Genomic DNA, 23520 nt, shown 5'->3' on the forward strand with positions numbered 1-23520 from the left:
TGAAAGTTCTAATTACAAAACCTTTTCTCATATTGTCGTTATCTTAGCTTGTGTTGTTGAAATTTGCTCAGCTTTGTCACCATTACATAGTAGAGACATTGTTTCATTCACGTTCACCGCCGTCGGGGCAAATATTTTTCAAACAGTTTTCCTCTCTTTCCTGAACTTTGGATAAGAGCGCTTGGTCGTCGGCGCCTGCAGATATGCAACCGGAGTTGCGCTCGTTCGGTAAAAGTAAAAACAGCCGTTCGTAGTCAGACTCAGCGCTCGAATTACGAGTGACGCGCGCCTCGAAAATACTGCAGTACGTGCATTATCATTTTATCTGTTCTAAAATAGACCCGATAAGTCGCTGTTAAATATTCATGCAGATTGTAGTATCATCGAGTAAGAGGGTCTGGACGGTTTACTTGAAAGTGGGCGGGAGGTCGTGAATACCTGGTATTACCGGGATTTCTTGAGGTGGATAAAGGCACATACATTCGGGTTCATAACGAAATAACGGAATTAGACGAGGCGATTAAACTATGAAACCCGAAATATAGAATCGAATACGCGGCGAGAAAGGTGCGTGATACAATCGGTATTGTCATCCTCTGCTCTCCTCATCCGTCTGTGTTACACATGATGCCCGGTCCGTTATCCCAGAAAGGTATTGTATCCTATGCCTACCGTGATGCCGAGGCATATAATACGCGTGCGTGAATCGGAGAGGGAAACAGAGGAGTATTAACTCCATGTGGAATGCGAGTTGACAGTTTGTAGTCGGCCGACCGAGGAGATCGACTTGGAAAGAACCCGTCCCGCGATTGCTGTTCGATTCGATCGCTGATTTTTTTTCTTGCTTTTTCTCGTTGGATTTAATACGTAGACGTGAGAGAAACCGAACATCGTACGTCGCCGGAGAAACTTTTCGTCAAAAGGCGAATTCACCCCTGCGCCGCGTAAGTGGTAAGTGGAAACGATGTGTCAGACTAGATCAAGGGGGTGAAAAGAAGTAGACGGTTGAAAAAACGTGCTTGATTTTGGGAATTTATATCTCGACGATCAATTATTCGATTAGATCGAGGCTTGGTTTATTCGAGAGCATGTATATTGAGCTTCGTTTACGTATTTCTTTGGTCAAGAAATATTAACAGGAAGCACTGGTATTGACAATAAAATCAACCGTTTCGCTCAGTGACATGTTTTGCGGAAAAGTGATCAAGCGATTAACTCTTAATTTGTATACAGCATTCGTGGATAATTTGTCCTCTTTGCCACATACCTGTTTTTTTTTTTTTTTTTTTATATAATTTTGTAAAAGGTCGTGAATTTTCTAACGAAAAGTCGGATTTCAACCTCAAACTGATTCCATTTTGTGAGATAAGATAATAATTTCGAATCGTTGCGATGAGGATAAACTGTCCAAGAATACTGTCTCCTAATCTCAAGTGAGTCGGTTGAGCCGTTTTTGAGATATCGTCGACACGGAAAAACATATCAGTCAGTGAAATGGTTATAACAAAATTTGCTATAATTTACTTTAATGAAAAAGCGATCGAATCAAGCTTGACAAACATAATTCTGAATTAAACAAACTCCAATCGAATCGAATGATTTCATGTAAAGTTATAAATTGCCAAAATTCTCAAACCTTTTCAACCCTATATTCGTATACACTTCCTCCTAATTAATGAGTGATAAATGCTGGTGGAAATCGCGATAGAATCGTTTGGAATTTAGATACGATAGATTTTGAGAGAAACTTATAATCATCGTCGCCTTGTCGTCGGAATACGGAAAATTACTTGATGAGGTTTGAACGATTTTAGATTAGCGTACATTACGAGCTGACCTCACGTTTCACGAGGCGGATTGCGTTACGTGCGTAAAAAGAACTTGCGTGTTATATCATGAATGAAAATTATATCGAATGTCAACAAAACAAACCCTGGTTGATATAAAATCAATCCGTTAGCTTCGTGTTCAGCACTTTACGGAATTAGGGAATGAAATATCGGATGACCCGTTGGATTAACCGACGTTAGCTTAAGGCGTATAAGTTGCGCTGCGCTGATAAATCTTTTTAGTTTATTAGTGATGCAGCAGTCACAGTTGATAACGTAACTCCGAATTCCATCGAGTACGTACATAGTGAAGTCAGTCTCGGGGCTTTACAGCTGATTAAAACGGCAACCGGCTTGTTCCTTTTTATTTGTTTATTTATTTACTGGCAAAGAGGCAGTTCATCGCAGATATTGCGTTAAGATTTTAATTTATTCAGTCACGTACTGCTTATTTTATTTGCTTAGTCGCGATGTTGTTCGTACGAGTGAATCTGAGAGTAAACCGAAAGCGCAAAGCGTTGTACAGATCATCGCATATTTTGTAAATCGGATTAGCTACACTGACAACAGCCGACCATTCGAAGCGAAGCGTCTCGATGTAATCCCTGATATTCACTCGACTTGACTTATTGCGAAACTGGTGTATCTTTGTATTCATACGATTTATTTTTACACGTATCATTGTTAAGCGGAGCCACAATTATCGCTTTTTCGATCGAACGTATTTCACCGATTTTTGCTCCTATTTTAACCGCAAGATCATTCACTTCCAATGTTCACTAAAATTTTCTTAGATCCAATAAATGTTTGATTAAAACTAGCATGTGTGAAAGAAAAAAATTTCTATCGAGTAATTCGACAAACACGGTTTTCGACAAGAATAAAATTTAGCATCGAAAGCAAAATAACATCGTGTCATAACGCATTCCTAGCTTTGCTCGCCTCAGCGTATAATTTTCAGATACTCTACTCGAGCCATGCTTAGGTATAATTAAATTAAAATTTAACCTTCGCAAAAACGTTTTACTCATATCTATTATTTACACCCAAACATGTTTCACTTGAAGCGTTATTTGGTCACGCGTCACGTGATCATCTGCCAAGTTGAAAAAAAAAAAAAAAAAAAACCAAAAACAAAACCTGTTCTCTGCAGAAAAATTCAATACTCGGTACAACGAAAAATAAGAGGCATAAATCTAGTAGTTTTCAATTATTTCATCGTATAGATGTGTCCATAAGCCTGGTCAAAGTAGCAATAAAAACAGTGGAACTAATTACGTACAGGGAAAGTTGCATGCGATATTTCTCGAAGAGAAATGCGCTTTTCCCCGCATTAATTATTCAAATGTGAGCAGTACATCAAGACCTGTTCTTTCAATAGAAAATTACTCCTATAAAACAAGTAGCGACGTAAACGTATGTATGTAAAAAGCAAAACCGCTGTCAAAGTGTCAATAATTCGATGAATATCAGTATAGAATCGAGCTAAAACCGACAACCACGAGAGTAAAATAATCATTATTTACTTTCGACGTCTATTCTTCCATTCGTAAAATAAGATAAAAACTACGAAACTGGAGGAAAAAAATCGTCGCCAGGATATATCAGAGTTATTTTGGTATTGCGTCAATATGTTACGTAGATGAGCGTATACACCGAGGTTTTCGAGCAGTTACAAGCTTTCATCTCCTTACACGGACTACGAACTGTACACGATCGTAAGAGCAAAAACACGGACATGACTCTGGATGCACAATAAACGTGCGTTAAAAGTAAAACATGTGGTTTGGCCGGTGCATTGCAGGTAAGTTTCAGAGCTCAAACTCCGTACTGCATACCTATTGCACGATTTCTCCGCGGTTATTCGAAGAGTCGGAGATATTTTCAAGTCGTAACGCGATACAGCAATTACACGGAGTACCGGAGCCTCTGTAATTATTACAAGCGTCTGACATCGTAAGACGATAAACGAAAATGTCGTGCGATCCTTGTCGAAAAATAATAAACACGGTTACAAACATGAGAAGCATGTCTGATTATTACATTCGTTTAAAACGCTATTTACACCGGCTAGAGCGACACGTGACAAGAATACGGAACACATGTAGGCATATTATACATATCTATACATCTAGGTATACGAGGCAGGAAGTTTTTGTTCCTTTATTTTCTCACCTATACTATATCATTTATTTTTTTTTTTTTCATTTTCCTTTAACCTCGATTCGAAACCCTCCAGCAACTGTAATTTTTTCGGTCCAGTGACCGTAACGAGGATGCTATGCCCATGTCGTCGATCAGCAGTCTACCGAACCCGACGTTGATAGTAATCACCTCCGCTAATTACAATTACGTAATACATTTGTTTTTTTTTTTTTTTGTTATTGCCTCCGGGACGTTTGAGAGAAGGTGATGAAGGAAAGATAGAGAAAGAGAAAGAGAAAGAGAAAGAGAGAGACAGAGAGAGGAAAACAAATTCTTCATTTCTGTATTTACACGGATGTGTTAATTCTTACAGTCTATTATGTATTTACCTGTGACGAGAGAAACTGACGAAACGATCGCGTGACGTCATGCTACAAATTTAGCGATGTTCGTAAGCCGGGCGATGATGGCAAACCAAAGTTGTTCCAAACATTCGCGAAGGTTGATACGAGTAAAAAAAAAATATAAAAATAAACGCAAAAAAAGAAAGGAATGAAATTTGACGTACGATAGTAGATCCACGTGATTTACCGTAGGTACAAGCTTTACGATAAGTAATAATCGAGGAATGAAGCGCGAATTGCAAAGAAATATTTACTCGAAAACGGAGCGAAAAGTCTCAGGTATAATTTAATGGATAAAGCTCTATAATCCGAATGAACGACTGTTCAGCTGCCTTTCGGATAATATTGCGTGCAGTCGAGGTGATCGTGAGGCTGAAATTGGTTATTAACTCATCCCATGCAATCGCGGCGAGGTCAAAGTCGGCTCAAATGAACAAGCCTAGATGTGCAGCGGATAGACGTATGATAAACTTGGAACGAATTAGGCACGGGAAGATTTGATTTGCCGTTTTGTTTCACCTTCGCGTAATTTCATCATCTGATGAATTTTAATCAACTAAACATTTGACGTGTCGCTCCCTGGAAGCTGTAACGTTGATCACCGCTCGAGTTACTTTATATAAACCAGTGAGGTCAACCGATCGAACAACAGATATTGTTCACTCTTGGTCTATTGAAACATATGTTTTTACCACATTATCTGTAATTTGGCTATTTCCAATTGCATTAATTTTGCTTTTTTTTCATCACGTGATGCACGTTTTCGAGCAGAAATTATACAAGAGGATTAACGATTAGGATATTAATTTTAATCGTTGCCAGCTCGGACTGACGATGAGTTATGTGTTGTTATCATATACTCGATGTTAAAAAATTCCGAGTCGAAAATCTCGCGGGATCCGAGGTACTGATTTGATTTTTAACGCCTCAAATATTATAAGATCACAGTTTTTCGATACGCGGAATGAATTATTAACCGTGAATTATTACAACAGCGGATCAGAATCTTGACCGGGTGGCGATTAATTTTTATTACGGGTATACACGATGGAATAACATCTCGTTATCTCCTATTGGCTGCACGGCAGTGCCCACAACTATCCATGTAACGGTGAATACAAAATTAGATAATTCGCAAAAGGCTGATTGACAAATGACCTCCAGGATTCCGTCATCTACCAATCTGAGAGTATAATTCACCTCGACAATAGTTACGACCACACGGTGTGTGCGTACTACGTAGGTATTACGTTTCACTGGTTCTTGACATTATAAAAATCAAGATCACTGGATACGTTTCATCGTTTTCGAAGCATGCACTCCTATTCTATGCAGGACAGCGATCTTTGGAACTGGTAATTCTTCTGAGCGACAAATAAAGGTGGCAAGGAAAACGATTGGAAAAAAAAAAAAAATAGAAGAACACTCGCCCCACATTTATTTTTTATAATAACATGCGCATACTCTCGAATCAAAGAGGTCAGAGATCTCTATCTTGATGTTCTAGTCGTTTCGATCCGTAATTGGACGACGTTAGGATCGCCCACAGAAACAATTCTACACACACACACGCATGAACAAATATATATATATATACATATATGTATATATATGTGTATGTATGTATATGCATTGAAAGTTGCTGGCCCGTTGACCAAATAGAGAAAATTCAAAAGCGTCCGAATGACGTCGATGTGACAGGGTTTTTTTTTTCCACTTTCTTGTCGCGTTTCATCTGCATTTGAATTTTTTGTTTTAACGTCGGAACAAAACAAGTGTTTCCTGTCTTCCAATGGCACGTCCAGACAACGCCTCAGCATACTTTAAACCATGCACGCAGACTCACAGCACAGTTATTCCCATAAAGCTGGTACCGAAGTAAGTTGTAACACTCACGATCAGTATATCAGTCAGACAAGCTATCTGCAGCAGGAATGTCGAGCCGATTACACAGGATGACCGAGTAAACGGAGGAAACTACGGTGTTGTTATCGTCATTGTACATTCTTGCTGTTATTTTAGTAATGCCGTTTTTATTTCTACACAACGAAATAAGCTTTACGTATAATTTCTTATTACAATCGGTTTTTATTTGAATTAGGTACTTGGAGAATTTTTGTACGTCGAGGAAATGGTTGCGTCAAGTAAAAAACTAAACCAACGTACGCTGTGTAATGAAGTTATGAGAAAATACGTATTCAACTTTAACAATACGGTTTGTAATTGCACATCGGTAGAACACATCGGCAAACTGTCCCAATGATGTAAGCGACGTTGTGTTTTTACAATTATGCAAACCGTGATGTAATAGACGGAAATAAACTCGACAGCGCGTTTAATTAATAATATCGATTATATCAATGGGGCGGTGATTATGAACTACATCAGCAACGACGCGAGATTTAACAACAAATTATAAGGGCGCATGGGATGAGCATGCAATCGATTTGTGCCTCACTACACTGATTGTGAGAGAAATGAAATTGCTGTATTAGCTATCGGTGCTTCGCTGACGCTTAATTTGTCAATAGAACAACCCTTTTTCTTTATGAAACACTTCGTTTTGCTCCATTAGTTGGAGTACGATTGTTAGAATTACCTAATGTGCTCTGTGTAACAAGGTGTTGTCGGATCTGGTCATGAGAGCAAGTTAATTCAATTGTGTTTGAAAGTGCAGTGGCCGTCTACCCATGAAAGTGGTAAAATAAATACAATGGAAGATGTAAGTCGCATATTGGAGCGATAGGGGATGAAACCAGATGGCATCTACATGTTTAAAGGCATAAAGAATCGAGCAGTGAACTAAGGGTGGTGTTGAAGAGTGCGATCGCGTGTGTAAAATAACCTCTTTTACCGTAAATGGTAGGTGCTTTGAATCGTTCAGGGATACGTTATTATTATTTTATAGTTTCATGCAGCTTTAATTTCTAGCATTTTTTGTGCGAAGATATCGAGATTACCGTATGTGATTCGATCCAGCAGACATTTTGTTATTTTAATTCAGAGTTAGGACGAAAAATATAAAAATACACTATTGATAAACAAAATTCAAAATTTTAAAAATAATAACCGATCCACGTTTATGTTTTAATTCATTCGATCGATGGTTATTTTTTTTTTTTTTAATTTTAGTTACGTACACAATGCCGATTAGACAGATTTACATACGCCCAAGCCGCAATAATTGAGCTCCAAGAACACTGCTTTGCAAGCTCTATGTTTACAATCGAAAATTGCTATTACTATAGAAAATTTCAGCAGCGTAACGAAAGTATCAGATTTTTTACGAACCGATAATGAGATAAGCCAGGGATTATTTACTCGTGCTTTGAAATCTTGCCTCGTTGAAAGTCAATGTAAAATTAATAAAACACCGATTTTTCCTACGATAACGTTACGAACATCAATCTCGCGATGCGTTGACTCATTTCTCGGCCGGGATCGAACTTTGTATTTTTTTTTCGCGCAAACTATATACCAAATCAAGGGAAAGACATGATCGTGGTTGGCTCGGTGGGCGAGACGAAAGTCTGCCATGGGCATGCACTTATATGGCGCGTCCTGACTCCATGCCATTCGAGGCCATCACTGACGCAATACGCGGCCACGTCTGCAGAGGTCTTTTGATTAAAATGAGGAGAAGCAAAGAGCTATCGACGATTGTCGAAGCCGTTGATAATCGCGGCTTACTTCAAAAATCCGCTAATCCGCAAGGGGTGATGTCGCCTTTCATTCACGAGTTCGTATATTTACCGCGGCAGCTTTTTATTCAAAGCTCATTCGAGTTCGCATTTTATGCTCGAGATTACGACGACTCTTTCATTTTTCAAAACGATTTTATCGAGCACTCCGGCTATCATCCGCTTTGCACAACCGATACTCTTCGAGAGGATCAGAGGGAAGTTATCTGGAGCGCAGAACCGTTACAAAGCAATTTCAGACGCGTATCTCGTACTGAAATGCGCTTGATTGAACTCTCAAACGGTTCCTGGGCTTTTCTACGAGATGTTTGGTCATTTATTATCTATGTATATTTTTAATTTTTAATTTTTTTTTTATGGTTTTTCTACTTTTACAGAGAATCGAACGCTACGAACGACCTCGTCGATTATACACCATAGAGGATAATGGGAGGTATGACCCAGAGGCCATGGAGCCCAACGAAGAGGAGGGGTCCGATCGCAGCTGAATACAGCAGTCCTGGACCAGCTTGCGTGACTCTACCATCACTCATAGGTAAACATCTTACATGCCCATAACTTGTTCCGATATATATTTTCATTGAGGTTCGTGTCCGCGCGTCTATAACGTAACATCGAACGTCAAGTCAGTTTCTACTTCGAAAAACAGTCAGGGTTACCCGTGTCGTTTATTATCGGAAGATCAAGGCCTCCAATAACACAGTTAATAATTATACCGGCTAATTTTCAGAACACAATTTATTTACAAATCTGGAAATCATCGGTATACAGAAAAAGGTTTCATGTTCAGAAGCACAATTTATTATTGGATCGTTGAATCACTTGCCGATTATTCGACAGACTGTATTACAGCTTAGGTCACACTGTAGGCAATTCTACTTTGGACTTCGTCATGGGAATTCTACGGAAATGGCTTCGATGAGACAAATACGGCGTGGCTCGCGCCTTGACCCAGTTAGAGACAAATCCTCCTTCGGACAGGGATCCGAGGAATACAAATGAAATTTAATTGCAGCGACATAAGCATTGGTTGGCAGGCTTTGCGACCGATCGATGATCGAACCCCGTGTAACCGAAATCGTTCGCTTTTCCTATACGTGAAAATTCGTCGTCTCTTCATGTTTTCAAATCGTTTTCAATTTCTGAATCCTTCCTTCTTACGTTCCGTTTCTGTTCACAGGGAAAACCGTTCCAGACTCAAAGAGAGGTAGAGCACCGGCGTTCTCTTTTGGCAGCAGGTAATCTTGGCAGAATAATCTCGGTACTTTAGAGCTGCATAATCAAATGTGGTTAACTAACACGCGAATACCGAATGCATTTATTGCAGACACGCGAACAAGAACAACAGTCCAGGACCTGGTCCGGGTCAATACAACGTTTCTGGCCTCAGCGCGAAGGGTAAGATATCGAAACGAGTGTCTCAACCCTTTCAGTCGCAGTGGGGTCCTCAGGGACCCATCTAAAAAATTTCCATGTCCTAGCCTTATCACAGTTTATTATTGATTCTGACTTCAGATTTCTAATCAGCGATCGCAAAAAGCCCCGAGTTTGGGCCAGAATCATTAAATTTTTATAGGTTTTTCAATTTTGCATCCGCCATATTGGATCCGCCATTTTGGATTTAGAAATTATCAAATTCTAACTTCAGATTCGTGATCAGCGACCCCAAAATCACTCGAGTAACGAAAGTAACAAAAAAACGTGTGACTGGAAGGGTTAACAGTAATCCAGAAGCTTCTTCCCCCAATAAAAATAAAATCGTTCTCTGCCGAATCGTATATTCCGACTTATTCACGGTTGCGGTATCCGCGATGGCCAATTATTATTTGCTTTTCTTAATCGAAGTTCGTCACGGGCAGTCCATGTATTCCGCAGCCTTCGAGCTTTTCTCTTTTTCTATTTTGCCACAATAGTTTACCAGAATTCCTATACACGGATTATTATTGGTATCCGTAAACCGTTTGGTCGATACCCGACGACTGCTTGGCTATCGCTATGCAAACGAGAACTTTGTGAGACTTTAATTGAACAATTTTTTCTTTATTTTCGTTACCTCTTCTGTAACAGCGATCGATCGTGTATCTGTATATTATACATAGTTTGTTGCGATACAAATTTACGGCAGTAATGATTTACGCAGCCGGCGTAACGGATCGATAGTTACTTTTCGTTACAGGTTCGATGCCGGCGACGGGGAATGTGTGCAATTTTCAAAAAATTTAACTCTCTGCAAGTACGTAGTACACTAGGAGCATTCAGAAAAGAGCCTTTTTTCAGATTTTGCTCTTCTCCGAGATGCTCTGTCGGGAAAGTTATTTTTTAGTGAAAAATTACAAGAATCTCGGAGAAGAGCGAAATCTAAAAAAAAAGCCCTTTTCTGAACCGTCCTAGTGTACACGAATGTACACGATAACATTTTTCGATATTTCAAGTCTTAGTCGATATTTTGACAAATGTTTGAACAATTTTAACATACAGATTTAGAATACTGAATAGATACTTTGAGCATGAATCAGTGCAGTGATTGATATCAATGTAAAGATAATTCGATTATGTACCAGAGAAGTCATGCGCCATGTCATGGGGTTAATTTGAATTGACACAAACGCATAAATACACCGGTTTATACTCAAGGCCTTCTTTTTATTACCGTCTACGTTTACGCTTCAAGGCAAAGATGGAGCACCGGCCGCTTCTTTACACGGACGTACGAAAAATGGTAAAACTGAACAAACTCCGGCCCCGGGTGACTACAATCCCGAAAAGGCCGTAAAAGTTGTCTCGGACAGTTCGCCGAAGTATTCGTTTGGCGTGAAGACGCAGACGGAAAAGCCAAACTCAACACCAGGTAAGTGCAGTTCTCGGGAAATGAAAGAAAACATGTAAATAAGTGAAATTAAATGAAAGAGTTTCCAAGCGAAATGAAAATCGAGAAGCTGGGAAAAGCAACGTTAAATACAAGATCGGAAAAATGTGATTCTGATCAATTCTTTCGCGTGGAAGTTACTCTATTTATAGATTTCATTATACTTTCCACGAATACTCGGAAAACGAACGTTTGCCGGTAATATTTCCTTCGCAAAACTCAATAAGTCAATAAGAACTGTATAGTTAATTTTTATTGTCTATCATAAAAATTTAGCAGAATCAGACCGAAACACTTTCATCTCTGTATGTACATCATGTATTTTATACTCGATTCAGTCTTGCAAATGAATATTGACAAACAAGAATCTATACACGAAATCATTCGAAAATTTTTATGAAAACGTGAAACCAAATGCCCCGTTAATTGTTCATTTTGTAAATGCGTCGATACATAAATAGGGTGGCCACAAATTCCTGGAAATAAAAATTCCATGACATTTCCAGATTTTACAGGACCTGAAACCTTCTTTTCCCATATCCCAGTTCTAGTAAGTTACTAAAACCTAAATTATTCGAGTTATTAACTCTATATTCGGTTTAAATTCAATTCGAATCGACGAAAAATATGCTGTACTAAGAAGTCAGTTTAAGCCAATTTGTTTTCTCAACGAAAAAAAGTAAACTTTTTACCATAAAAAAATCATTTCTAATTCCCATGATATAAAACTGATATTTTCAGTTTCTTCCATGACCAAATTGAAATCCCCTGACAATTCCAGGTTTCCTATGACCACTTTTAAATTCCCTGACATTTCCAGATTTTCCAGATTTTCCAGGTGTGTAGCCACCCTAATTAAGCTCCAAGTATTGTCTCTGTTGTGAAAGAAAAAACAGCAAGGTTGTATTCTCAGTATTTTGAAACTTTTTTATTCCCCTGTACAACTCGTAGCTCCGGGTGAATATTGTCCAGAGAACGTCAACCTGGATAAAGCCCCTCAGTACAGCTTCGGCGCGAAGGTTCAACAAGAAAAACCTAGCGAAGTCCCTGGTAATTACGACCCGTACCCTGAAATCTTTGTAACATCGGGTTTCCAAACTGACTACTAATCATGCCTAGCCTTAATCAACAGTAGCAGCTTGCGATTATCTTCCTTTAACTTATCGACGTGTACAATTATTTCACCTCAATTACGTCTCATAATCTTGCGAAAGAAAATTGGTCGTCAAAGTCATGATCCACATATAGGCAGTATGTAAAACGAAACTGAGGAATGAATTCCCATAATTTAAATCGATTCAAGTTTATTTCATTCCTGTTCAGTTTCACAATTAAATCACCTCTCGTGTAATAACTTGACTGGATAAAAATAATCAATTAATCAATATAATACAAAGTTTCCTCCGCATTCTCACATTTGCATTAACAGGAATACTTGCAACCGCCAGAATCTCGCACTTGATGTCGAAACGTTTCACAAAGGATTAACATCGTTAATCAAGAATTAGGTATATACTACATTCCGCATGCAGGGTTTAAACAGAATTTGAATTCAGTATAAAGTAGCTTTAGCCGTTCGTTGCTCAACTAATATGTACTTATGCTTGTTGACACCTAAGTAATAACGACGATGTAGAATAATTGCTCATACTTATCATTTGTTACTCATTGTCAGATATGACGCCACTGGCACCAATGACTATACATTCGATGGCACATACTTTCGTAGTTCTTTGCACTTCTATACCATATCTAGAGATTTTATATGAATTCTTAAAAAGTAGTTGCAAGTTTTTTTCGTAAATGTATTGGCTTATTTCTTACTGCGGTCGCAAAACTATACTTCTGCTATCATCGATTTGATCATCTAATACGTAAGAAATGTAACTACCCTAGAATATTCAATTTTCGAATATCTGAGCACGTAAAATTGAGTATATCTTACAGTATATCTTCCCGCCATTTTCTCACCTAGTTAAATTTGCTAGAGGGTACGAGCAATTACTTTACAATGTAGCAAGAAATCTTATATGTAAAAATATTTAGACTAGTTCGTTATATAAGATGTGTTACTACCAAACTATGAGCAAATATTTCTTTAGCATATTTTAAAACTGTTTAAAAATATTATTTTCGCCAGCTCCAGGCACGTACAGCCCTGAGAAGGTAAATCTAGACAAGGCACCTAGGTACAGTTTCGGACACAGAGTATCGACTGAAAAGCCGAGCGATACTCCAGGTAAACGTCCAACCTTACGATTAAGATTAAACTTTTCTTCATTATTTTGACTCACCCATAACCAACGGTATCTGCTTAGCTCCTGGAACTTACTGCCCCGAGAAGGTAAATTTGGACAAGGGTCCTCAGTACAGCTTGAGTGGGAAAGCACCGCCTGACAAACAAAACGATACACCAGGTATTAATTTACGTTAAATTACCTTTGATGATGGATTTCAAGTTCCACATTACTTGGGATTATACTTAAAATAAAAGTTATCAGTACGCAACAACACAAACAGCCTCTAGTCACTTAAATCACATGTAAATTGAATCGATTGTTTGTAGCTCCAGGCACTTACAGCCCGGAGAAAGTTAACTTGGATAAAGGACCTCAGTATAGCTTGAGTGGAAAAGGTCATGTGGACAAACCCAACGATGTTCCAGGTACTTGATAGATGCATGATAATATTAATTAAAAGGGTGCCTCCAATGTGCCTCGGTCGTGCTTCTTGCTTAATATTTCATTCATACGTTCAGAATTAAATTGTAACTAGCGATTAATTTTTGTGGAAATATGGTGCAATTCTTAACAATAATACTTTGTATCAAACATGTTCCCCTGTTGACACTACCAATTCCTTAACAGCTCCTGGTACATACAGTCCAGAAAAAGTAAATCTAGATAAAGGGCCACAGTATTCCCTCAGCGGCAAGGGTGCTCCAGAAAAAGCAAGTGATACACCCGGTATGTTGTTATTACTATGCTTTGAATTCTCTACACTAACTTGACACGATAGTTAGGGCATAAATTATATTTCAAAAATTTTAGCACCTGGTACGTACAGCCCGGAAAAAGTGAATTTAGATAAGGGCCCACAATATTCTTTGAGTGGAAAAGGGGCTCCGGCGAAAGTGAACGACACACCTGGTATGCTGTTGTATTTATTTTCCCAATTTCAAATCAGAAACCGTTAGCACAATGGCTGTTAAGTAATTAATACTCAACCACTTATAGCACCTGGTACATACAGTCCGGAAAAAGTAAACCTAGATAAGGGACCACAGTACAGTTTGAGCGGAAAAGGTGCAGCTGAAAAACCGAGTGACACACCTGGTATATTATTTAATTTTTTTTAAGTTGAAAAAACTGAATGTTTTTGTGGAAAGTTGAGTAATATATATATATTATATTCTACTCTTATAGCACCTGGTACTTATTGTCCAGAGAAAATAAATTTAGACAAAGCACCGCTGTATAGTTTTGGACACAGAACGCCACTCGATAAACCAAACGATACACCAGGTAATCATTCAAGACAAGAATTGATAACGTTACTTGAGAGTCTTGAAAAATTGAATTTTCCATTTGTCTGTTACACATATTTACTTTCACAGCACCTGGAACTTACTGCCCGGAGAAGGTGAACCTTGATAAAGGTCCGTTGTATAGTCTAAGCGGAAAAGGTGCACCTGAGAAACCAAATGATGTGCCAGGTGATTTATCAGTAACTTCCGGAATCATTAATTCTTATGCAGTTTAAAATGTGATTATTCGACCGTGCACTTACCGAAGCACCTGTAAACGTAAATATTAACTTGCAGCACCTGGAACCTACTGTCCGGAAAAGGTGAATTTCCATCAAGCACCACAGTATAGTTTTGGGCACAGGACACCACTAGATAAGCCAAACGATACCCCAGGTAAGTCGATGATTGATAAAATTACGCAGAAATCCAGTTGAAGACTACAAACTGAGTATGACATGTACATTTATCTATAGCACCCGGAACTTATTGCCCGGAAAAAGTGAATCTAGATCAAGGTCCTCAGTATAGCTTAAGCGGAAAAGGTGCATCCGAAAAAGGAATTGACAACCCTGGTACTTGATTTGAGAATACATAAAGTAAATCTAATATTCTCACAAAATTACCTTTCCTAAATTGTACTCTATAACATATCAGTGACAAATTACTGTATCATTAATTTTGGGCTTATTCCACATGGTATCGATTGAAATAATTAACTTGGTTTGGTCAGTTCTTTCCTAACGATAAGATTCATGACGTTATCATACTATAAACATGCATAGTATCCCAATTTTCTAACACGTTAACAATTTGAGTATGTCAATACTGATGTATCACCAAAAAAATTCGGTCGGATCAAATAAAATGTCAACTTTAGCACACGTTCATGATAAACATACAATTTACAGCACCTGGTACATACTCTCCTGAGAAATTTAATCTGGACAATGCTCCACATTACAGTTTTGGACACAGAACACCAATAGATCACCCAAGTGATAATCCCGGTAATTATCATACATTGCTTTTAGATGATGTGGGAGAAAAGTATTTACTTAGTCTGAATGATCCTAATTCAAATATTCCATACTGTAGCACCAGGCACCTACAGCCCGGAAAAAGTGAATATGCATAAAGGCCCTCAATATAGCATAAGCGGTAAAGGTACTCCTGAGAAACCCAGCAATGTTCCAGGTAATTTAAAGACTGCTCTGAATATATTTTCCATGTGTTCTTGAGTCAAAATATCTAGCTATGTCGATTGCACTGTATGATTATTCAGCTCTGTGAGAATATAAATATCCGTTTGCAGCGCCTGGAACTTACTGCCCTGAAAAATTTAATCACGATAAAGCACCACAGTTCAGTTTTGGGCATAGAACACCACTAGAGAAACCAAACGACAACCCAGGTGAATTGATCAATCAAATTACACAGTAATTCGTGCAAATACTTACGAACTCAGTATGACATGCAAATTTATCCATAGCTCCTGGAACTTATTGCCCGGAAAAAGTGAACTTAGACCAAGGTCCTCAGTATAGTTTAAGCGGGAAAGGTTCACCCGAAAAAGAAAATGACAACCCTGGTATATTACTTGAAAATAAATTCAAAACAAGTCTAATATGCTCTTAAAATCTCCATACCTTTATCGTAATTTATACATAATTAAATACCATAACAGATTACTGTATTAATCATCTGGTGCTCATCGCAGCTATTGCAGAATAAAATCATTAACATGGTTTGGTTACTACCACCCTTAAATGTGCCATGACATAACAAATCTCTCACACTTTCACAATTGGATTATAATATTTATGAATTATTGGCCAAGAAGTTTGTTTGCTTCACATGAAACGTTTAAGATAGGATCGTAATGAACGCATAATTTACAGCACCTGGTACATACTCTCCAGAGAAAACCAATCTGGACCACGCTCCGCGTTACAGTTTTGGGCACAGAACACCGCTAGATCACCCGAGCAATACCCCTGGTAATGTTTGCACACTGATCACAGATAACACGAAGAAACTAGAGCTACTTAGCCTGACTAATCTGATTGAAATATTCATCCTGTAGCACCAGGCACCTACAGCCCAGAGAAAGTGAACTTAGATAAAGGCCCCCAATATAGTCTATCTGGTAAAGGTACCCCTGAGAAGCCGAACGATGTTCCAGGTACGCATACATCGAGCATGTGTAACAATTGTGAGAGAAAATAGTTTTCTGTACAAGTAACTGTTCGTATCACTTACATTTTGTAACAATATTGTTCAAGCTCCTGGCACGTATAGTCCTGAGAATCACAATCCTGACAAGGGACCACAGTACAGTTTAACCGGAAAGGGGGTATCTGAAAAACCAAATAATTTCCCAGGTTTGTAGTGCAGTTAAAGTGGCGGTTTTGTAGTTAGATATTAATAATGAATTAATAAACATTCCTTTATTGATTAACTAACTTGTCAGGACCAGGTGCATACTGCCCTGAGAAGGCTAAACTGAAGCATGATCCTTATTACGGCTTTAGCCACAGAATGCCATTGGAAAAACCTAGTGATACCCCAGGTAAAATTAGTAATTACTAACTTATGTAGACCTGAGTGTAAGTATGGGACATTGAAAATTCGATCTAACAATAACGCACTAAAGCATTTCACGCAATAAAAGTGATGGATTTAAAAATCCTAGGGTAAGAGTCATACGGAGGTCGCAATTTCTTACAATACTAAAAAATAATGTTCCATCCCTGCAGTCGGCCGGATAATTCGGCTAATTAGTTTTGACAATAATAATTTAATCAAATTTAATTAGTTTTCACTTTATTTCTTTTTTTTTTGTATTGAGTTACACCAAACTTTTTTAAATTTTTTCGCAGCAGTAAACATTAATCATAACGAATTGCAACATGACCTAAATATTAATACCAAAATACGCAAGACGGTAATTATACACGATTCAATTATATTTCGCAACACCTTGCTTATTTCAACAACTAGCGACATAAATTGTTTTATTTCATTACAGCACCTGGTACATATAGCCCGGAAAAATTCAATCCAGATAAAATGCCAGAATATAGTTTTGGACATCGAACCCCTATTGAGAAGCCAAGCGATACTCCAGGTCAGTACCAAAGATTCTCAGCTACTACTTCTGCTTTTTCTTATTCAACTCATATACATATTTTTTCTTCATACTAGCCCCTGGTTCATACAGTCCTGAAAAGGTGAATCTCGATAAAGGTCCTCAATACAGTATTAGCGGAAAAGGAGCTTCGGAAAAGCCGACAGATGTTCCAGGTAATGTTGTAGCAAGTCCAACATATCTTAGTCGTAGTTAATATTGTTTTTATCTAGTGCTGCAGTATTATAGAACACTTGTACATTTTTTTTATTGAAAGTGCATGTTGTGCCTCCCACTGAAAATACTTCTATGACCTCTAGCACCTGGAACGTATAGCCCTGAGAAAATGAACCTGGATAACGCACCCCGATATAGTTTTGGACACAAAGTTGATCCCTCAAAACCAAATGACGTTCCTGGTACGTAATGTTTTAAAGTTTCAGCTTCAGATTATTAAACTTTGATTGTGATTTGTGACATATTTTTGTTCACGTTAAAGGACCTGGAGAATACAGCCCCGAAAAAGCTATGATTCTCTTCGAGAGAGCATTACAGTTTACTTTCGGACTTAGACCACCTATGAACAATTTCAATGATACACCAGGTAACTTTCTAGCTAGCATTGCTCTGTCTTCTGTGTTTTTCGTTTTCGTCTGTACAATAAAGGGATTCAAAGTTGATCCTTTCGGCTGATTCTGCTAAATTGTGTAACATTGTTGACTATGTACTTGTACACGGGAGCAGTTGTTGCTCCCGAAAATTCATCGACGCAATTAAGATTCAACCGTAACATTTCGCATGTAGATAGTATTTATTCACTCACCTTCTCACACAGCTCCCAATGTCTACAACATTCCATCGGTCCTCGGCTCAACGAAAGAAGGAAATAAGAAGACTGCACCAGCGTATTCCATCTCTGGAAGACAACGTGCTTTCGCGGATGATAGAATCCTTGTACCAGGTCCTGGTTCATACGAAGCCATCAAAGCTGATGCAGTAAGAGCTAAAAGTCCCGCGTACAGCATAAGCGCCCGTTATCAACTGCCCGACGATCACTCCAAGATTCCTGGTCCTGGTGCACATTGCCCAGAAAAGGTACAAAATATTGAATCAATTGCGAGTACAATATTTTCAATGTCAGAAAACGACAAATCATGTTGATATTTTTTTACAGGTGCAGCTAGACATTCCTCCAGCGCATACTTTTGGCATCAGACACTCTCCGTACATCTGTAACTTGAAGGACACCGTGTGCTAACTACTAATAAACTACGTTTTATTAACGCACGTTAATTTTTTTTTTTTTTCTTTTTTTTCAATCCCTGCAATGATTAATGAAAATATCATTATTTGCCAGTTGATAAATTTAATGCATCTAATCAAAAAAAGTGAAATGATTTCGTTTACTTGAAGTCCAGTTGTTGCCTGCCTGAGTTTATTGCAGAGTAGAACTACTAAGTGTGTTTAGCACTGTATAATTTTTAGGAAAAATTTTTATTACAGACAAGTTAGAAATATGTTGGATATGTTTTAAAAAAAGTATTAGCGCTTTGTTATACTCTTTATTATTATAGACTGCTCGGAAGTATTATTCGAAAATAAGAACTAGCGGGAGAGTTCCTTTACAATACAATATTTGAGAAAATTCTACTCACTCATTCCCGAATATTGTATGACTCTGGAGAACGAATCATTTTTTGGCTGGCAGGACCGTGCCGAGTGTTAGAAATATCTATAAGTGCGAAATCGTTTACTTATAAAATAAAGTCAAATCGACAAAGGGTACATATTCAGCGAAATTTATTGTTTTGTTGACGGGAGAAGCAGCCCAACTCCAACATAACTCTTACAACGTAAATCACAATCCAGTTAATGTTATCTGAACATCTAGATATCGTTTAATTACTACAAAAACAGCGACTTCTTTTATGGAAACTCGTACGAGACTCTTATTTACAAAAGATTTTATTCTGCAAAGTAAACCAGTGCTTAGAGTTGGGCTGCAAGAAATATTTACAGTGCATATTTACGAACATATTCCGCAAGTTTAGTATAATATGTATTATTTGCTTTCAGTATAAGCTATATCCCTTTGAATTGAGATCAGCAAAGTTACACACTTCCGACTCAATATTTGTTGCGTAAACGCTATGGCCTAGGAATTGTAAAAAATCTCAATTGCACAGATAAATTTTAATGAAAGGAATACGGCTAATGTAGATAATTTAAACTGCATCTATTCCTTTATGTACTGCTGAGCAGTTTATCAATTGAGAAAAAAATATTTCTGTCAAGTTTGGTAGAGCAATCACGTGTATTTTCTTTTCTGTTTTTGCATTTCGTAATACCACAAGGCAGACATTTCCATAAAAATTCTTGTCCCTGTTATGTCAGCAGTTTATAAGTGAATATTATCCTGTCTGTATGCAATTTCAGTTGTAATTGTAATTCTGTAAACATTCCACAAAATTTGTCGCATCAAACGCCCTTGTAGTTTGCCAGGGTACGATTATACAGAAAAAAATAATAAAAATAATTTAACTTTTTCATTGTAAACCATTGTGCTTATTTTTGTTTTCCATATTGTTATTCATAGAATCATTTGTGGCTGTTTGTACACCTGCACAAATTGGATTTATGATTTTTTTCAAAGGTAAAATGTCATCAATCGTACATAAAATTCACATTTATTTAAAGTGAAATAATTCAATTCTATATAAAACAATTATATATTATAAAAATTGCATGTTATTTCCCAATAACAATAATCCATTTGAGCACCCTATAAAAGTAAGTAGCATATAAATTCCATTAAAAGGTTCGTCATCACGTATTCAAACGTATTGAACTTCGCAAGTCTAACATATTTCCGAAGAATTCTGAGTAATCGTGTTTACAATTGCATTAATGACCCAGAGACCAATTACTTTGTTCAGATTTTGATTTGAGTTGCTTGGAAACCTGATCCACTCAACGCACATATTCCAGTGACACAAGAATTCCAGATGGAACTATAGACTAAATTCGACTTGTTTGTTTGATTAGGATAAATCACTCTTGCTTAATCATCATAACAGTATCAATTCTTCATGTATGAAAATAAATTTCCATTGTCATTCTAAGCAATAAGGGTGATGTAGAATTCACAGCCATTATAATTAGAAAAATTCTCATTAATCGATGGAATGAGGTAAAATTTGCTGTGATACTAACCGTACTATTTCCTTTGTTAAACCGTTTCCTTACTTACATATTCACTTATTTGGTCAGTCCCTGATTTATTCACAATATTACACAGAGTACACTCGTTCACCAGCTATCCAGGTTGATATTACATCGAGTTCTGAAGTAAGCAGTACGAAATCTGCGTCAGCACCAAAGTTCAAAACACCTTTAGTAGATTCTATACCAAGCGCTCTTGCTGGGTGCAGCGTGGCAGCCTCCAGAGCTTCAACCGTTGAACAATCTTAAAATGGAACAACAGTGCAGAGATTATAATTTATCTCAAAATTCACAAATATTACAATGAGCAATTACTGATTGCTGTATACGAAAATTGACTTTATTACTGTCAAGGTACCTGCAGCTTCCTTGAAGAATCGTACGCATTTGGACATTTCTGCAATACTTCCACACAAAGTATCTGTTCCTGCAATGTAGGCGCATCCGCCACGAACTTGTATAGTAAGTTGTCCAAGCTGATGAACGCCTTCTTCAAGACCCATTGCTGATATAGCATCGGTCACAAGGACCAAGCCTGGAATTAATCAAGATATTGCTATTTTTGAGCGTTGACATGAATTGACTTCAAAATAATACTTACCCTCTGGATGTGTTCGATGAGCAATACGCAAGGCTGCTGGATGCGTATGCACTCCATCTGCTATGATCCCATAGTGCACGATTTTTTCTTGTGGTATTCGTATTGACGTTAAAAGACCTACCAAACCTGGATCTCTGTGATGAAACTGAAAATAAATCGTATGGTCATTACATAGAACAATTATGTTAAAAGTTACAATTTTCAGTTAGGGTAAAATATTCAAGTAACTCACCGGCAGCATTGCATTGAATAAATGAGTTATAAAAGTAGCACCATTCTTAACAGCTTGTTCACCTTCGCTTAAATTGGCTATGGAATGTCCTAGAATAATAGAAATTAGTATAAAAAATATAGAAAAATAAATGTGTGTGGATTAAAAACAATATACTTGAAATCAGGTAAATTATATTGTTTATGAAATTTGAGATTCAAATAACGAAAATATCGTACCAACAGAGACTTTGATATTTCTCTGACGCAGTTCTTTAATAACAATCGACGAGTTTGGCAGTTCAGGTGCCAATGTAATGTAGCAAATATTATCCAAACTTCCGTACGTGTCTAGCAAAGATTGTAGACCCTGAGAATGAGAATTTTAGTATAAGATTCTAAAATCTACTGTATAAAAAGTTGCATCCTCTCACCTTAATTACTTTCAGCTAATAGAACACAAAGGGCTAAATCTTTGCTTTGGATAAAATTGGACGTGGAAAGGTAAAGGTGTTCACTTACTAACCTTGTCAAACTTTTTTATAAAGTTTTCTTCGTGCGCTCCTTTTTTTATAGGATTTATGAAAGGCCCTTCGACATGGACACCCAATATTGTTGCCCCGTCGGAGCCACCGTTTCTTTTTTTAATTTTGGGCAAAACCTTCTGATAGGTTTCATTAGGCGAAGTTACCAGCGTAGGGCAAAAAGAGGTAACACCATGAGCCAGCAGGGTTTTGGCTACTTTATTTATGCCAGATTCTACAGTAGTTACGTCGTGAGAAAAATCAACGCCAAATCCACCTGATAAATACGAAAATACTGTTGTTTAAATCTGAATTTTATTCAAGTATAGAAATAAGGTATTTGCTACTGACCATTTATTTGAAGGTCGATATATCCAGGTGATATCAAAGCATTGCCACAATCAATCCTAACATCTGGCATTATTTTCTCGACGTAAAAAATTTTTTCCGGGTTAACGAACTTTCCATTCCTAACCCACAAATCTTCCCTAACAATTTGCCCATCACGTAGGATTTCACAGTTGTAAAACTGTTTCAATAACTTCTTGTTGGATGATTTAGCCATTTCAAATTCTAGCAAGAATAAAACCGGGTTGCCAGTAAGCTGTTGCTTCTTCGACGCCCATCAATTATTGTTATCTCTTTCTCCTTATTGCATCTGCATTGGGAACGAAAGCGTTGACATATATATGCTCGTGATACGTATAAACAAATCTAGAGGTTCAACGAACCTGGAAAAAAATCCGAACTGCCCGCGATATCCACGTGACAGTAAGTGACAGTATCATCACAACACACAGTGGTACGAAGCTACGAACAGAGCCATCAGTATTACCACACTACGCTGATGATCAACAGCGGCATTCTCCGTATGGTTGGTACCATTGCATGTGTGCAGAATTGGGAAATTTTCAACATTGCTCTCAGATGCGGAACAAAGTTAATCTGGACTTGATAACTACCACAAAAATCATACAACGACATAGATTTGATCATTGGTCGTCTGCCAAATATATTTTATCACGGTTATACAACGAATTGGATGAATCTTTAAGCACTAATTGCGGGAAAGATTAAATTAAAATGTATACAATACCGGAACGACATCGGTGTTATAGGAGAGCTATGCGCTGGTATTTCTTAGTCAAGGACGTTTTCATGACCGTTTTCATAACAAAAATAGAGTGCGTTACAGTGCGACGTCTATATTATTTCATACAACGTATCCTGTTTCGCAGAAAGTGGTTATATATTTCGAACTCACGTCTGAAGCGTTAGACTACGGAAATTCTGCATTCGGTGGAACCACTTCCAGAAATGTGTTCTACTTTGGCTTTCTTAGGCTATATTAGCTTTATTGAA

At 37.7% G+C, this 23520-nt stretch overlaps 2 protein-coding genes across 13 annotated transcripts; one reads left to right on the forward strand and one right to left on the reverse strand.

Moving 5' to 3' along the window:
• The first annotated feature begins 404 nt into the window (after positions 1 to 404).
• On the forward strand, positions 405 to 20157 carry LOC124185187 (mucin-1). 12 transcript variants are annotated; one of them, XM_046575673.1, is made up of 30 exons: positions 405 to 652; positions 8457 to 8614; positions 9260 to 9317; positions 9407 to 9477; positions 10751 to 10927; positions 11897 to 11995; positions 13086 to 13184; positions 13264 to 13362; positions 13512 to 13610; positions 13813 to 13911; positions 13996 to 14094; positions 14182 to 14280; positions 14371 to 14469; positions 14562 to 14660; positions 14769 to 14867; positions 14948 to 15046; positions 15383 to 15481; positions 15570 to 15668; positions 15787 to 15885; positions 15964 to 16062; positions 16373 to 16471; positions 16558 to 16656; positions 16757 to 16855; positions 16945 to 17043; positions 17503 to 17601; positions 17679 to 17777; positions 17922 to 18020; positions 18101 to 18205; positions 18437 to 18696; positions 18776 to 20157. In XM_046575673.1, exons 2-30 carry the CDS (start codon positions 8506 to 8508, stop codon positions 18857 to 18859), a joined length of 3042 nt encoding a protein of 1013 aa, XP_046431629.1. In that variant the 5' UTR covers positions 405 to 652; positions 8457 to 8505; the 3' UTR covers positions 18860 to 20157. The 12 variants fall into 12 exon arrangements, with proteins under 12 accessions (XP_046431629.1, XP_046431636.1, XP_046431628.1 ...); XM_046575672.1 differs by lacking the exon at positions 405 to 652 and adding an exon at positions 714 to 951; XM_046575677.1 differs by lacking the exons at positions 405 to 652; positions 16945 to 17043 and adding an exon at positions 714 to 951.
• On the reverse strand, positions 19311 to 23163 carry LOC124185195 (N-acetylglucosamine-6-phosphate deacetylase). Its single transcript, XM_046575702.1, has 8 exons — positions 22890 to 23163; positions 22510 to 22816; positions 22161 to 22435; positions 21875 to 22004; positions 21657 to 21745; positions 21425 to 21569; positions 21182 to 21358; positions 19311 to 21067 (listed from the first exon to the last, which is right to left on the reverse strand). Exons 2-8 carry the CDS (start codon positions 22721 to 22723, stop codon positions 20892 to 20894), a joined length of 1206 nt encoding a protein of 401 aa, XP_046431658.1. The 5' UTR covers positions 22724 to 22816; positions 22890 to 23163; the 3' UTR covers positions 19311 to 20891.
• Between the last annotated feature and the right edge of the window lie 357 nt (positions 23164 to 23520).

This window comes from Neodiprion fabricii, chromosome 6 (genome assembly GCF_021155785.1).
Source record: "Neodiprion fabricii isolate iyNeoFabr1 chromosome 6, iyNeoFabr1.1, whole genome shotgun sequence".
Lineage (NCBI taxonomy): Eukaryota > Metazoa > Arthropoda > Insecta > Hymenoptera > Diprionidae > Neodiprion > Neodiprion fabricii.

Coding starts and splice junctions, on each gene's coding strand:
- LOC124185187 (XM_046575673.1), top strand. CDS start 8,506: ATGGGAGGTATGACCCAGAGGCCATGGAGCCCAACGAAGAGGAGGGGT. Junction 16,472..16,557: donor TCACCCGAGCAATACCCCTG/GTAATGTTTGCA, acceptor TTCATCCTGTAG/CACCAGGCACCTACAGCCCA. Junction 17,778..17,921: donor AAAGCCGACAGATGTTCCAG/GTAATGTTGTAG, acceptor TATGACCTCTAG/CACCTGGAACGTATAGCCCT.
- LOC124185195 (XM_046575702.1), bottom strand. CDS start 22,723: ATGGCTAAATCATCCAACAAGAAGTTATTGAAACAGTTTTACAACTGT. Junction 21,570..21,656: donor TATTCAATGCAATGCTGCCG/GTGAGTTACTTG, acceptor ATTTATTTTCAG/TTTCATCACAGAGATCCAGG. Junction 21,359..21,424: donor TCATCGAACACATCCAGAGG/GTAAGTATTATT, acceptor GATTAATTCCAG/GCTTGGTCCTTGTGACCGAT.